Raw genomic sequence first — 17,424 nt, 5'->3', positions numbered from 1 at the left:
GTAAGAGTTTCTCTAGAGTATTTCTACAAATGGATTGCGGGGTCATGGTTAGTACATCTTCAACTTTATTACTTATGGGAAACTCTAAGTTGTTTCTAACAATTTATGCTTTTCTGTACAACACTTGTTGTTTGATGATAACCATTCTGACAGCAGTGAGGTGATATCTCATTATGAGTTTGATTTGCATTTTTCTGATGAGTAGTGTTGTTGAGAATTTTTTCATATGTCTATTGGTCATCTGTATGTCCTCTTTGGAGAATGTCTGTTCGGGGCATCTGCCCATTTTTTAATGGAGTTACGGTGTTTTGTTTTGATGTGAAGTCGTATGAGTTCCTTATATATTTTAGATATTAACCCCTTATCAAATATATTGTTGGTGAATATCTTCTTCCATTCAGTGGGTTGTCTTTTTGTTTTGTTGGTGGTTTCCTTTGCTGTGCAGAAGCTGTAGTTAAATGTACTCCCATGTATTTTTTCTTTTGTTTCTGTTGCCTAAGGACATGTATTAAAAAAATATTGCTAAGAGCAGTGTCACAGAGTTTACTGCTTATGTTTTCTTTGAGGAGTTTTATGGCTTCAAGTTTTACTCTTAAGTCTTTAATCCACTTTGAGTTTATTTTTGTATATGGTATAAGAAAAGGGTCTAGTTTCATTTCTTTGCGTGTATCTGTCCAATTTTTCCAGCATCATTTATTGACAAGACTGTTTTTACCCCACTGTATAATCTTGCCTCTTTTGTCATAGGCAAAGGCAAATTTTGATCATATAAGTGTGGTTTTATATCTGGGCTCTCTATTCTGTTCCATTAATCAAGGTATCTGTTTTTATGTCAGTACCATGCTGTTTTGATTACTATAGTTTTGTAGTACAGTTTAACATCTGGACTGTGATACCTCCAACTTTATGTTTCTTTCTCAAGATTACTTTGGCTGTTCAGGGTCATTTGTGGTTCCATATAAATTTTAAGATTATGTGTTCCAGTTCTGTGAAAATGCCATTGGTATTTTGATAGAGATTGCATTGACTCTGTGAATTGCTTTGGGTAATGTGGACAATTTAATGATGTTAATTCTTCCTATCCATGAGTGAGGTATATCCTTCTATTTATTTGTATCTTCGTCAGTTTCTTCAGTGTCCTCGGTTTTTCCAGTATGTGTCTTTTACCTCTTGGTTAAATTTATTTGTAGGTATATTATTCTTGTTGATGCAATTATAAATGGGTTTTCTTAATTTCTCTTTCTGTTAGATCTTTTCTTAATTGATTTGTGTTTTATATCTTGTTTGACATAAATCTTATATTTTTTCTAAAGGATTTAAAATTTGCCTTTGCCATTTTAGTCTTCAGTTTATTAAATTTAATTTAATTTCCCTGATAAAGCTTTTTGTCTTGAAGTCTATTTTGTCATATGTTAATATTTCTACTTTGGTTTTCTTTTTGTTTCTATTTCCCTAGTGTATCTTTTGCCATTATTTTACTTTGTTTTTCTTTTTCCTTATGTTTTAGGTGTGTCTCTACAAATAGCATACATTTAGATTAAAAAAAATTATCCTCGTAATCTGTCTCTTAATTGGACAGTTTCATTTTTCTCTTCTTTTTTTCCTTGCCCTCCCTACCTTTGGCTGAGTTTATTTTTCTCTCCCTTGTGCTCATCTCATTTCATTCCTTGTAAGTTATATACTCTATTCTTTAGTCTTCCTTTAGTGCGTACCCCAGTTTTTAAAATAATACATACATAAAGTTTAAACTTAAATCTGAATAACATAAGGATCATTGAATGTTTTATTACCTATTGCCTTCTGCCAGTGCATACCATTGTTGTTCAGTTTTGTAGTTTTTATATTTCTCAATTCAACACCACAAATTTTACTATTTAAAAAATTTTATTATTAGTTTCATGTGTACAGTAAATTGGCTAGACATTTTTCTCCTCTATGGCTGGCTCTCCGCCTAGCCATAACATTAATGCTAACTGCATTCTCTATGCCGTGCTCCTTATTCCTGTGACCATTTATCAACTACTAATTTGTACTTCTTTAACCCTTCACCCCATTCTCCTGGCCCCCCCATCCTCCCTCCCTTCTGGCCATCACCAGATTGTCTTCTAGATTTGTGAGTCTGTTTTTGATTAGTTTGTTCTTTTCGTTCCTTAGATTCAGCATATAAGTGAAATCATAGGGTATTTATCTTTGACTTATTTCAGTCAGCATAATAACCTCTAGGTCCATCCATGTCATTGCAAATGGTAGGATTTCACTTTTTTTAATGGCTGAATAATAGTCCATTGTATATATGAACCGTAACTTCTTTATCCAGTTGTCTGTTGATGGGCATTTAGGTTGCTTCCGTATCTTGGCTAATGTAAGTTGTGCTGCCATGAACATAGGGGTGCATAGATCTTTAGAAATTATTGTTTTGGTTTTCTTTGGATAAATACCCAGAAGTGCAGTTGCTGGGTCAAAAAGTATATCCATTGTTAATTTTTTGAGAAACCTACAGGCTCTACCAATTTGCAATCCCACCAACAGTGTATGAGGATTCCCTCTTCTCCACATTCTTGCTGACACTTGTTCTTTGATTTATTGATAATAGCCATTCTGTGATTTTAATTTGCATTTCTCTGATGCTTAGTGACCTTGAGCATCTTTTCATGTGTCTATTGGCCATCCCTGTTTCCTCTTTGGAGAAATATCTGTTCAGGTCTTCTGTACATTTTTTAATTGGATTGTTTGTTTTTTTGTTGTTGAGTTGTATGAGTTCCTTATATATTTTGGATATTAACTTCTTAGATGCATCATAAGCAAATATCTTTCCCCATTCAGTTGGTTGTCTTTTTGTTTTGTTGATGGTTTCCTTTTCTGTACAAAAACTTTTTAGTATGATGTAGTCCCATTTGTTTATTTTTTCTTTTGTTTTCCTTGCCTGAGGAGATATATCTGAAAAGAAATTACTGTTAGCAATATCAGAGTTTACTGCCTGTGTTTTCTTCTAGAAATGTTATGGTTTTAGGTCTTACATTTAAATCTTTAATCCATTTTGAGTTTAGTATATGGTGTAAGAAAGTGGTCCAGTTTCTCTTCTGCAAGTACCTGTCCAATTTTCCCAGCACCACTTATTGAAGAGACTTTCTTTACCCCATTGTGTATTCTTGCCTTCTTTGTCATATATTAAGTGAGTGTATAGGCATGGATTTATTTCTGAGCTGTCTATTCTGTTTTATTAATCAGTATCTGTTTTTATGCCAATACCATGCTGTTTTGATTACTGTAGCCTTGTATTATAGTTTGATATCAGGTAGTATGACACCTCCAACTTTGTTCTTCTTTCTCAAGATTGCCATGGCTACTTGGGGTCTTTTATGGTTCCATATAAATTTTAGGATTCTTTGTTCTAGCTCTCTAAAAAATGCCATTGGTATTTTGATAGGGATTGCATTGGATCTATAGATTGCTTTGGGTAGTATGGCCATATTAATGATGTTGATTCTTCTAACCCATGAGCATGTATATGCTTCCATTTGTTTGTATCTTCACTCTCTTTTTTCAGTGATCTATATATAATTTTCTGACAACACGTCTTTTACCTCCTTGGTTAATTTGATTCCCAGGTACTCTATTGTTTTTGATGCAATTGTAAATGGGATTGTTTCTGATGCAATTGTAAATGGAATTGTTTCCTTAATATCTCTTTCCAAAAGTTCATCATTGGTGTATAACAAATTATAATTTTTGTGTATTTATTTTATTTAGTTACTAGATACTTAGAATATTTTCATGTTTTACTACTTCCTTTTCTTGTTCCACTCCTTCATTCTGGGGCTATTTTCCTTTTTCGTAATGTATATATCCTTTAAAAGTTTATTTAGTAAGTCTAGAAACTTTGAATTCTTATTTGGAAGTCATTTTAATTTGCCATGGTTCTTGAAAATTAGTTTTGACTGGTCTAAGAATTTTGATCAGGGATTGGCAAACTGTTTTTCACAGGGCCTGTGCTTAGTATTTTGGGCTTCATGGTCCATATAGTCTTTCTCTCAGGTAACTCAACTATGCTGTTGTCGTGCAAAAGCAACCACAGACAATATGTAAACATGTGAGTGTGACTGTGTTCTGATAAAATTTTGTTGACACCAAATTTAATTTTATGTAATTTTCATGTGTTATGAAATATTTTTAAATTTTTTTAAACCTTTAAAAAGTGTAAAAACCATTTTTAGCTTGTGGGCTGTATGAAAACAGACTGGATTTGACCTGTGGAGCATAGTTTTTGCTGACCTTGTGTCTAGATTAACAGTCATTTTACTTAGCGACACTTGGGAGGAATTGTTTTTATGTCTTAATGTGATACTGTATTCTATTTTTAATTGTTGAGAAGTCAGCTATCAATCTAATTGTCCTTTGTAGGTAATATAGTGATATGTTTTTCTCTGGTTGCTTTTAAGAACTTATTGTCTCTGGTGCAGGTCTTTGTGATGTATCTAAATGTGGATTTATTTTCATTTAACGTGCTCAGGATTGGTTGAACATCTAGAATCTAAAGATTAGTCTCTCATTACTTCTGGAAATTTTCAACCATTATTTTTGCTCATGTCATGTATCAAACATAGGAGGTAGATATAAGAAAAATATATATGAAGATTTTCTCCAAAGTCGTAGTGTAAAGTATTATCTATTATGTATGTGTCTCTTAAATAAAAACTCTGAGTATTGAGTGCTAGGCAGTTTCTAGACCTCATAAGCTCCATTAAAGTTATCACTTTTTTGGTTTGGCTGCTAAGTATAGCATTAAGTGTGATACTAATATGTAGTGTCTAAGAACTTGGTACATGTGCACATTTTATCATGCATTATAATTATACATTATAAATATACATTATAAGTATATATTGTAAATATTTTATATTTTTAATAGTTTGTATAACAAAACTACGACTTGACATTTGTTTTTAAACTATATTCAAAATAGTTTTTTGGAACTGTATGCAGTTAATGGATTAATTACATGATTAGAGAGCTACTGATGATTATTATTTGAATGCTTCCTTAAATTAGCAAGATTTATGGTGGTGCTTTAACATAGACTTATTTCATTTCAGAGAACTCAGTTTACTGCATCTGCTGAATCTCAAAAACCCCGGCTAAAAAAAGGTCTGTATACAATTTCATTGTATGTGTATATTTGCACAGATTTCTCTGCCTTATGGTTTCTTTATTCTGTTCTTATATGGATTAGAGATTAGAGCTTTTTAAAAATGTGATTGTTGGTAAAAGCAGTTTAAGTCTAAATGTTCTGCCATATCTAGCTTTTATTTTAAGGAGTTGTTAGATATTAGGGAATTGATTTTACCTGTAAATGCGTTTTAATGGAGTTTGTTATTATGCAAACATGTAGTCATTTTCTACTTGTGGAAAAACCACTCTAAAATTCCCATAAGTACATAACAGGCCTCAAATAATCTCATTTGTGTGTTAAGTAAGTGTGAGGTTTTATAAAAATTGTGTCTGGGAAGCTTAACTCAGTGAGGACCTATGCTGTAAAGAATTGTATTTTACACTCTGATAGAGACATGATATATATTTTATTTAGAGGAACAGGATTCCTTAATTTGTTAACCTATAAAGTCTTAGGAGGGTTTGCATCTGGTTGTAGGTGTCTACGTATATTAGCTATTCTCCCATGTCTAATGGACTGAGTGTCCTAGCTACTCATCAGGCATTAGAAAATACTGACTTTTTATCAGAAGAGAGCATCTATTTTATTATTTTCTAGATAAGGAAACCAAGGCTGAGTGGGAGGGGCATGACTTGCTCATGGTCTTGTGTATAGCTCTTGTCTGCATACCTGAGTTATTGTCACTAGGCTATACTTCCTTTACAGCAAGCACATGTATTCTTATTGTCTGCTAAGAGTTTTAAAGTTGATTTTATCAATAAATTGTTTCGTTTACTTGGGGTATTTCTTTTACTCTTTGAAGTTATCATGCAAGTTGTTAGAAAATATGATTGGCTCTCAGGAATTTATTTTTGGAGAGTTTTTCAGGAATACATTTTTCATCGAAAGGACAATACAACTGTAATTTAGATTATTTGTGAAATTTAGATGTAATTCTGCCAATATTTAACATAATTGTTAATAGTTCTTACACCATATCTGGGCATGAGAATCATCTTGCTGTGATATCTATCACTTCATTTAATCACCAAGGTGATTTGGCTAGTTAGGTGGGGCTAGTGGGTATCATGATTGTCTTGATTGATCATGATTTCCAAATTCTTTCCATACTTCTTTGAGTCAAACCCAGTGGTTTGATTGCTTCCCAGTCCAGAACAATTGTAATTAGTACACACCAATCAAGAATTGGCCCATGCCCAATCTAGGCTGATATACAAAGTTTATAGCTATGTGGTAAAGGGACACATTTGACATGTTATGCTACAAAATTTAACAATGCTGTAATGCCCCTTTTAATCAGTTCTTTCTCCCTTCCCCACTGCAGAGCAACTACTTTTTGATTTCTATTATTAAAGTTTAGCTTTTACTGCTTTTGAACCTCTCATAAATTTAAGTACTTACCAGATTCCAGGACCAGTGATAGATGTTTGGAATACAAAAATAAATAGAGCATGGATACTGCCATCAGGGAATTGACAGTGTTCAGGGTATATAGAATAAAAGCAAATAATTGAAGTGTGGTGTATGCTGCCTAGGTCCTTTCTTCTGAAGGTTAAACATTTCTAGTTTCTTAACGTCCTTGAAGACATAAGATATTTAGAACTCTTTGCTATTATTGCTTTGGTTTGTGGCAAAAATGCATTGGCCCTCCCAGAAGTATAGAATTCAGGACTAAATAGAATATTCCAGGCGTCGTGTGAACAGGGCCACACGGAATGTCTGGAAGGTAAAATCTCTGTATCTAGATTTTTTATATGTTAGTCCAGCTCAAGGTTGCATTGCCTTTTGGGCACTCTGTTTTATTACATTTGCAGTACCACTAACCTACCCTTAATTTCTGGCTTTCATAACCCATAATTTTATCTATTGATATGATAGACTACATTGATTGAATTTTGGAATATTGTAGCAACTTTGCATTCCTGGGATAAATCCCACATGATCATGAGATAAATCCCACATGGTTAACCTTTTTATATTTGGCTGGATTCAGTTTGCTAATACTTTGTTAAAGACTTTCGTGTCTCTGTTCATGAAGAATGTTGGTTTATAGTTTGTTTTTTTTTTTTGCAATGCTTTCATCTGTTTTTGGTGTCAGGGTTATGCTGGCCTCAGATGAGTTGGGAAATATTTCCTGGAATATTTTGTATAGAGTCAGTGTTATTTCTTTCTTAGATGTTTGCTAGAATGTAATTTCATCTCGGTTATCAAATTTATTGGCATAAAGTTCAAAATACTCCTATATTTTTAATATCTGTAGGATGTATAGCAGTGATCTCTCTGCTGCTTTTGGTAATGTACTTCTTTTTCTTGATCATTCTAGCTAGAGATTTATGCACTTTATTGATCTTTTCAGAGAACCAGCTTTTGATTTCATTGTTTTTTTCTCTATTGCTTTTGTTTTAATTTCATTGATTTCTGCTCTTATCTAATATTTTCTTGTGTTTAATTTGCTCTTCTTTTTGCATTTTTTAAGGTAGAAACTTAGTATTGATTTAAGATCTTCTTTTCAACAAAATACTAAGTGTCAAAAACACTTTTTGATTCATACACATTTCAAGTGTTATATTTTAACTTTTATACAATTCTTAATATTTTAAAAATTTCCTTTGTGTTTCCCTTTGACCCATGCACTATTAAGAAAGTTATTGATTAGTTCCATAGTTTTGGAGATTTTTCTAGCTGTCTTTTTGTTACTGATTTCTAGGTTAATTCTATTGTGGTTAGAGAACATACTTTTATATGGTTTGCTTTATGACTCAAAACGTGGTCTGCGTTGGTGAATGTTCCATGTGCCTTGAAAAGAATGTGTATTCTGCTCTTGTTGGAGTATTCTATAAATGTCAATTAAGTCATTTTATAGTGTTCTTCAATATACTTACTGATATAGATATTAATATCCTTGCTGATATAGATACAGATATCCTTAATGAGAGAAGAGTATGGAAGTATACAAATGTAATTATGGATTTGCCTGTTTCTACTTTCAGTTCTATTACATTTTACTTTGTGTATTTTGAAGATCTATTATTGGATGCATGTACGTTTATGATTGTTTGATTTCTTGATAAATTGACCCTCTTATCATTATGTAATGTTCCTCTTCTATCTCTGTTAATCATCCTTGTTGGAAGTCTACTTTGATAACAATACAGCTGTTCCAATTTTGTTTTGACTAGTGTTTGCATGGTAATTAGTGTATAATTTACATACACTAAAATTTACCGTTTTTTAGTATAAAGTTCTCATAATTTTGACAAATGAAAATGGTCATGTAACCACCACCATGACAATCAAGAATTAGAACAGTTTAATCACCTTTACAAATTCAGCTTGACTTTGTGGTAAACCACTTTTTCCACTCCTTATTTCTGGCAACCATTAATCTTTTTTTTCCTTCCTATACTATTGTCTCTCCTAGAATGTCATATAAATGGAGTCATACAGTATGTAAACTTTGGCCTTTTTTCATTTAGTATAATGTTTTCGAGATTTATCCATGTCGTTGTGTGTCTCTTTCTTTTTATTGATGAGTAGTATTAAATTCTGTGCTTATGCCATACTTTATTCATCCATTCACCAATTGAAGGACATTTGGGTTTTCCATTTCTTGGCTCTAACAAATAAAGCTGCTATAAACGTTTGCCTAGAGGGTTTTGTGTGAAGAAGTTTTCATTTCACTTGTGTAAGTACCTTGGAGTGGGATTGCTGGATACTATTGTGAGTATATATTTAATTTTATTAGAAATTGCCAAAATGTTTTTCAGAGTAGTTATACCATTTGTATTTCCATATACAAAGTATGAAAGCTTACTCCACATCCACATCAGCACTCAGTATTTTCAGTTTTTTTTTTCTTTTTAAAGCTATTCTAGTGAATGTGCAGTGATATCTTGTTTTAATTTGCATTTTCCAAATTACTATTGATGTGGAACATCTTTTCATGTGCTTATCACAATCTCTATACCTTCTTTAATGGAGCATCTAATGTTTTCTTATTAAATGTTGAGAGTATTTTCATATATTCTGTATTCTGGAAACAAGATAATGTTTATCAGATAGGTAGTTTGCACATGTTTGCTCTCAGACCAAGGCTTGTCTTTTCATGCTTTTAACAGTGGCTTTTGAAGAACAGATATTTATAATTTTTATGAAATCCAGTTTATCAGTTTTTTTCTTTTATGAATCACATCTAAGGGCTGTTTGCCTAACCCAATGTTACAAAGATATTCTCTTATGTTTTCTTCTAGAAGTTTTATACTTTTATGTTTTACATTTGTGTCTATGATCCATTTTGAGTTAATTTTTATAAATAGTGCAGAGTATAGATTGAGGTTTTTTTTTAATTATAGATATCTAACTCTTTCAGCACCATTTATTGAAAATTTCTTTTCACTGATTTTGCTTTGTACTTTTGTTGAAAATCAATTGACCATGTAATTGTGGATTTATTTCTGTACTATTTTCTTCTACTTACTTGTATTTTTATCTATTTGCCAATAGCCCACTGATTACTATAGCTTTATGTAAATCTTCAAATCAGGTGGTGTTAACCCTCTACCCTCTTTTTTTAAAATAATTGTTTTGGCTGCTCTTGTTTCTTTGCCTTTTATACAAGTTTTAGAATCAGCTTATTAATTTCTATAATACATCCTCTGAAAATTTGATAACAATTGCATTGAAGCTATAGATCAGTTTGGGAGAATTGACATCTTAACAATATTAAGTTTTTAAATTCATGGACATAATATATGTCTCTTGATTTAGGTGTTTTTTATTTCATTTTGTAGTTTCAGCATAGTGATCTTGCACATATTTTGTTAAATTTAGACTTAAGTATTTCATGTTTATTGATGCTACAGTACATGTAAATTCTTATTTATTTCAATTCCTATTTTTCATTGTTAATATGTAGAAATATGATTATATATTGACCTTGCTTCCTTCAACCTTGGTGAACTCACTTATTCTAGTAGCTTTTTGTTAGATTCTTGGTATTTTAAAATTGTAGACAGTGATGTTATCTGAATAGAGGTTTTTCTTCATTTCCATTCTGTATGCCTTTCACTTACCTTTTTCTTAGCTAATTGTACAGGCTAGGACCTTCAGTATGTTGTTGAATAGGAGCAGTGAGAACCTTGTTCATAACAGAACATTCTTTTTTTCACCATGAAGTATGATATTAGCGCTGTTTTATGTAATGCCCTTTATTAGGTTGAAGAAGTTTCCTTCTCTTCCTGCTTTACTGAGAGCTTTTTACCATGAATGGATGTTGAATTTTGTCAAGTACTCTTTCTTCATTTATTGAGATGATCACATGGTTTTTCTAATTTATCAATATAGTGAATTACATTGATCAGTTTTTGAATATTGAACCAGCCTTGTGTTCCTGGGATAAAACTCAGATATTATGTGCTTTTCTTGTTCTGTATTATTGGGTTTGATTTGCTAACATTTTATTAAGAACTTTTACATTAGTGTTCCTGAAGGATATTGGTATGTAGCTTTCTTTCCTTATTGTTTTTGTTTGATTTTGATATAGGTAATGCTGACTACTTCATAAATCATTTGAGAAATAGTTTCTCCTCTTTAGTTTCCTGGAAAAGTTTGTAGAAAACCAACTAGTTTCATCATTAAATATTTGTTGGAATGCTCCCATGAGGCCATCTAGGCCTGGAGTTTTTTTTGTAGAAATGCTTTTAACTACAAATTCAATTTCTTTAATAGATATAAGACTGAACAGGTTATCTATTTGTTGTTGATTGAACTCTGGTAGTTTATGTCTTTCAAGGAATTTTTCCATTTCATCTAAGTTGTCAGATTTATTGGCATAAAGTTCACAATTTTCCCTAACAGATATTAAAAATATTATAAAGCCTCTCTAATTAAAACAGTATAGTACTGGTACATGATTACAAAAGAAACCAGTGGAATAGAACAAAGGAAGTCCAGAAATAGACTCGAATACATTTGGCAATTTAGTGTTTGATAAAGTATATGGCTTCTCAAATTACTGAAGTAAAGATATTTTTTTTAATAAACAGTGCTGGCTCAACTGGAAAGCTATTTTGATGAAAAAATTAGATTTATACTTCACACCATACACAAGAATAAACTCTCAATGGATTAGAGATCTAAATGTAAAATACATAACCATGCATGTACTGAAAGAAAATATTGCCAGAGGCAATAAAAGTAAAAACTGTAACTCCATAATATTTTTTCACAATAAAGACAAAAGAGAACATACTGAGTAAACATATTTGCAACATATATCACAGATAAATGGCTAATATCACTAGTATATAAAGAACTCTTAACACTTGGGGGCTTGGGGGAAGGAGAGCAAACACTCAATAGAAAAATGGGTGAGACACAATATAAAGATGACTGTTGGTGAAAGTTTGATGAGAAACAGGATATTGACATAAGTCTCTAAGTACCTCTCCATAATATACTTTTTTTTTTAACAAATATTTTATTTATTTTAATGAAGCTGGTGCAATGTCCATTTAAAACCCATATCCCAGGCAAAAATGTACAAATAAAATAAGAGCAGTGTTCTGTTGTACACACTTCTGCATGAATAACTTTATTAACTGCTACTGAAAATTAGAACTTTTCTGGGAACTGACAAGATTTTTCTTTACTCTTAAAATGCTTTCTCTTCAGTGAAGCCATCTTTGGGGGTAGTCTTTACTCTCACTCTGTTATCTTAACTTCAACCTGATATTCTTCTTTTGATCCAGAACTTCAGATTTTAAAAGTAGCTTCCAGTTAAGGAAAGGTCATTTTTCCACATTTCAATTCTCTGAAAAACTTCCATCTTCCACTGAAGGTCATAGTCCAGGAGTGAAGCAATCACATGCTAGAGCTTCAGGGCTGATTAGAAAGTCATTTTGCACACTTGTGTTGCTCGTTTTTAAGCCTGAAAATGCACAGTCCTGAAAAAGGTGGCCTCTCTGTGTACACATGTAATATTTAAAAAGCAAAGAGCAATATGAAGGGGGCTGAGGTTTGATCACCAAAAAATCGACACAGTGGAAATAAATAATAATGAACAATGGGCACTAAAATTCAAAATACCAGATGTTTTAAAGAAATGGGGTGCCGGTTTTCAATACTGTTTTGAACACCACATTACAAAAGAAGTATATTTAAAAATAAAAATAAAGAATTGAGGGAAAAGAAAAAAAATAAAAAATATCTAAACCGTCGAATGACCCCTGTTTGTTCCTAATAAACTTCAGTCACATCTTCCTTCATTCCTAGTTCTTTTGGAGTGTGATTATCAGCAATTCTCTGACCTTTCAAGAGAAACCTGAGTGAATTCATTGGCACTCCCTGACTTTGATAGTGTAATTCTTTGAGTTTCTTGAGATGTGTCGTCATTTTCACCGAAGTGAATCTCGTTGCTATTCTATCCAGTGACTCTGAGTTTAATGTATTCTCCCTTCTTAACCCCCAAGTCCTCAGTTGAAGGTTTTGCCTTCTGAAGGACTTGTTAAGACCGTTCCATATACTTTTTTATGTAAAGTAGTATCTTTATAGTGGAAAGCCTACCAAACACCACCTTAACCAAGTGATAAAAAGTTAAACACAGTAATGGGACAAATCTAGTGCCTTCTAAATCGATACTGTGGCATTTCTGCCAAAAATAATACCTTTAGTATTCATGAGGAAATACTAGACACACCCAGATTGAGGGATAGTCTACAAAATAACAAGCCTGCATTTAAAAAAAAACGCAGACAACTAAAGACACACGACAGCTAAATGCAACACCTGGCCTTAGATTTTATTCTAGAGCAGAACATCTTTTAAAAAATATTTTAGAATTAGACTGTTTCTCTACAATGGAAATTTTTAGAACATTTGTTAAAATTTGAATAAGGATGGTAGAGTAGATACTAGTATTATATCAGCATTAATTTTGATAATTTTAGTGAAGTTATGTAAGAATATTTTTGTTTTTTAGGAAAAAATTATTTAGAGTAGAGGGAAATCATGTCTCTAACTTTGAAAAATTTATATAGAGAATGATAAAATTGGGTAAACTTCATATTTGGGGACTATGGGTAAAGGTTTTATAGGAATTCTTTGCATTATTTTTTCAGCTTTTATATAAACCTGAAATTATTTAAAATAAAATGTTTTTACAAAGGAGTTCTCATGGAGATAGCCTTTCTAATTAAATCCACAAGGATATAACAAGTTGTTCATTCACATATAGATAGGCCTCATTTTTTCTTTTTAATCATACACTTTACCCATTTAAACTGTACAGTTCATTGGTTTTGGTATGTCACATTATTATTTTTTTAATGATAGTAAAAAAATATAATATAAAATTTGTTATTTTAACCTCTTTCAGGTGGGCAGTCCAGTGGCGTTAATTATATTCACAATGTTGTGCAACCATCATCACTATTGCCAAAATTCTTTCATCAGTTACCTCAAACAGAAACTCTACATATTAAGCAAAAACTCTCCATTTCCCCTTCCCCTCCAGTCTCTGATAACTTCTATTTCAATGAATTTGCTTATTCTAGATATTTCATGTAAGCGGAATCATACAATATTTGTCCTTTTGTGTCTGGTTTATTATACTTAGTACAATGTTTCATCTATATTGTAGCATGTGTCAGAACTTCATTTCTTTTTAAGGTTGAATAATACTCCAATGTATGTATGTACCATATTGTGTCTGTTCCTTCATCTGTTAATGGACACTTGGGTTGTTTCCACCTTTGGCTGTTGTGAATAATGTTGCAGCAAACATTGGTTTACAGGTTTCTGTTTGAGTTCCTACTTTGATTTCTTTTGGGTATATAATTCCTTTTTAGGAAAGAAATTGTTGGATCATACGGTAATTCTATGTTTAGCTTTTTGAGGAACCACCAAATTGTCTTCCACAGCAGCTGCACCATGTTTCATTCCTGCCAGCAGTGTACAAGAACTCCAGTTTCTCCACATCCTTACTAACACTGTTATTTTCTGCTGCTTCTTTTTCTTTTAAAATAGCTATCCTAGCAGGTGTGAAGTGGTATTTCATTGTGGTTGTGACTTATATTTCTATAATGACTAAGATTGTTAAAAATCTTTTCATGTGCTTTTTGGCCATTTGTATATTTTCTTAGAAATGTCTCTTCAGAGCCTTTACCCAAATTGGGTTGTTTGCTTTTTGTTGTTGAGGTTAGGCCTATTTTAATAGTGATTGATACATGTCTCTAAGAGATGTATGTTTCAATTATTTTAAAGGATTTTCTTTAAAAATTGACTCAAAAAACTTTATTCGGTGCCATTAATTAAAAAAGAAAAGCCAAGACTTTTTGAGCATTCATTTTTTCTCTCTCCTTAGTGAAAAGGCAGATTTAAATTAGTTGATTTAATTTTGGAAATTAAGTTTTAGCTAAGCATCATTCTCTTTCCCTCACAGTCTTTAAGTAGCATGTGGAACTAGAGTGATGTTATTTATTGTTAAAAATTATCATGTTAGGCATCGTTGTACCATAGAAATATGCACATATGAATTGATATAATACTTCTGAGTGAAAGTTCGTATCAGGAACTTTAAACGTTCTTATTGTTTAACCTAGTACTTCCTGTCTTAAGAATCTGTTTTAATAAAATAGTCTCAACATATACAAGATTTTTATTTTGTATTTTGTATTTTTATTTTATTTTAATTTTTTAGGCAAGGCAACCCTTGGTTGACCTCACAGATTGCAAGGAGCTTGTCAACTTCCAATCCCTTATATTTTTATTTTTTACCCCTACAGTGCCTGGTCTTGCTAGGTGGTCTCTCATCCAAGTACTAACCTGGCCTGACCTTGCTTAGCTTCTGAGATCAGACGGGATCGGGCTTGTTCAAAGATTGTTTTTTAAAGCAAATATGTTCATTACAGAATTATTTATAGTACTGATTTATTGGAAACAACCTACACATTCAACAGTAAAACAAGGCTATGTGATCACTTATGCAAATGAATACTTTGCAGCTATTTAAAATAATGTTTATTTTTGAAAAGCAGGATGTAAAATTGTTGATAATTATCTCACCTAAAATGCACATATAAAAATATTAGGAAGAAATATGGTAAAATGATACCGTGATTATCTGTAAGTAGTATAAACATGAGAGATTTTAATTTTTCTTTGTTCCTTTCCATATTTCCAGAATTTCTATAGTGAGTTGTATTTTTTGTAAATTTAGGTACTTAGATTTTATTTTAAAATCTGCTTAAATGTTTTAAATACATCAGGCATATATTATTCTATTCTTGTAAAAAGTTTGAACAGCTACAAGAAAGCTAAAACACTTCTAAATCATCATCCAGTCCAGAGGTAATCACTGTTACCAGTTAATGTGCTTCATTCATACTTTTATACTGTATATATATGTGTGTATGTACAAAGCATTAGAAATATATAGTTTACTGTCATGTGGGTGTTTTATGTAAATAATAACTATCATTATATATTTTGCTAGGCCAATATATCTTAGGGGGATTTCCACATCAGTAGGTAAAGATCACCTTATTATTTTTAAATATAACATTGTATAGTATGGACATATCACGTTTTTTCTCTTTTGATAGCATTGAAATTGTTTCTAATTTTTCAGTACTGTTTTCTGTAATGGACATTCTTGTACATGAGTCCTTGTGAATTGCTGGAAAAATATGCATGTTTTAAATTTTAATAATTCTGTCTAGCTTCTTTCCAAATGGCTATTTACATTCTTAACATCAATATGGAGCATTTTTCTATATGTTATTTTTTATGATGTTTACAATATAATAAAAATGAGAAATAAGGAATACAGGACTATATGAAGGATGTGTTCATCTTTTAAAGACTTCTAGTTGAGTTGCTTTCAGGAGTAAATAACAGAAAATTCAACTCAAAGTTGCTTAAACAATAAGGAAACTTACTGTTTTATCTTAGAGGAAGTCCAGAATTAGAGTGAGCTTCAGAGTTGTTCAAGCAGTTCAATGATATATGAAGGCCTGAGTTCTTACTGCCTTTCTACTCTGCTGCACAGTGCCTACCTTTTCCTGAATTACAGCTGCCAGTGGCATTCAGTTGCTATTTTTTCAATGCCAGAAATATGGCCTGGCTTCCCATTGTTCTCTTTTAAAAACAGGAAAACTTTTTCCCCAGAACCTCCTAGGAATACTTTTTTCATTGGACCAATTAATTGATAGGCCTGCCAGTCATGGACAAGGGAGATAGGATTACCATTGATTAATAGAATTTAATCAACTGATATGGAATAAATTTTGTGGAGTTGAGGATAATCACTACTGGTTGCAAAGCATAGGCAAACAGATAAGTAAATGATGTAAGAATTGTAAGGATACAGGAGCAAATGATACACAGGAAACTTTCAGACAGTCCCCCTTCCCCACAGTATTATTTTAGGAATCAGTAGCCAGTCTAGCTCACTTCCGTTTTCATCATGTTCTCCATTTCTTTTTTTCGTGTGTGTATTTATTCTGACTCTTTGCTTATAGTGCTGTTACTGATTACTTCTTTTTCCTTCTTTTGCATTTTATGATAAAAAACATTTTTATTTAAATAGTGTAAATATCTGAATCACATTTTATATTACACAAGGTTGACGCTAAAGAATAGGATATCAGAAAATAGTTTGTTTTGTATAAAACTTTGTTTAATATTAGTAATTTCTTATGAATCCTGATGTTAAATTGGGCTTCCAATTAAGAATGTGCAGTAAACTCAAGTTTTATTCACCGTTGCTCAAGATACAGAGCAATAATGGATAAAATGTAAGTAGGTAAAATAAAGACACAGCTAGCCGGAGGAAAAATTGTCTTTAGGCCAATAGACTGTTACAGAAAAAGGAAAGGATAATGGTCTTTATTTTAAAATATGTTTGTTTCTCATAGAAATTTGGAAAGCATGAAGAATATCAGCCTTAAGGAATAATGAACCTTAATTGAGAAATTAAAAATCAAAGTAGTATTTCGAACAAAAAGCTTTCACATTTCACTGTGAAATTCTTAGATGTCTTTTTAACATCGAGTTCAGATCTTCTCAACCTTGGCACTGTGGACATTTTGTTGTGAGAGCTGTCCTATATATCGTAGGATGTTAACAGCATTCCTGCCCTCTACCTAGTAGATATTAGCAGCACACACAGTCACGACAACCAAAAACGTCTCCAGATATTGACAAATGTCTCCTGGGGTGCAAAATGCTCCTGGTTGAGAACCACCACTCCAGTT

General features: G+C 32.0%; 1 protein-coding gene across 5 annotated transcripts in view; it reads left to right on the top strand.

Moving 5' to 3' along the window:
- Positions 1 to 17,424, top strand: part of BBS4 (Bardet-Biedl syndrome 4) — a 58,445-nt gene that overhangs the window by 4,358 nt on the left and 36,663 nt on the right. For all 5 annotated transcript variants that reach the window (XM_011375553.2, XM_011375543.2, XM_023521816.1 and 2 more), the window contains exon 2: positions 5,094 to 5,145. In XM_011375553.2, the coding sequence (XP_011373855.1) occupies positions 5,094 to 5,145 (52 nt within the window). The remainder of the gene's footprint in view (positions 1 to 5,093; positions 5,146 to 17,424) is intronic.

Source organism: Pteropus vampyrus, unplaced genomic scaffold, assembly GCF_000151845.1.
Source record: "Pteropus vampyrus isolate Shadow unplaced genomic scaffold, Pvam_2.0 Scaffold10, whole genome shotgun sequence".
Taxonomy (NCBI): Eukaryota; Metazoa; Chordata; class Mammalia; order Chiroptera; family Pteropodidae; genus Pteropus; species Pteropus vampyrus.
This window is presented reverse-complemented; position numbering and strand designations above follow the sequence as displayed.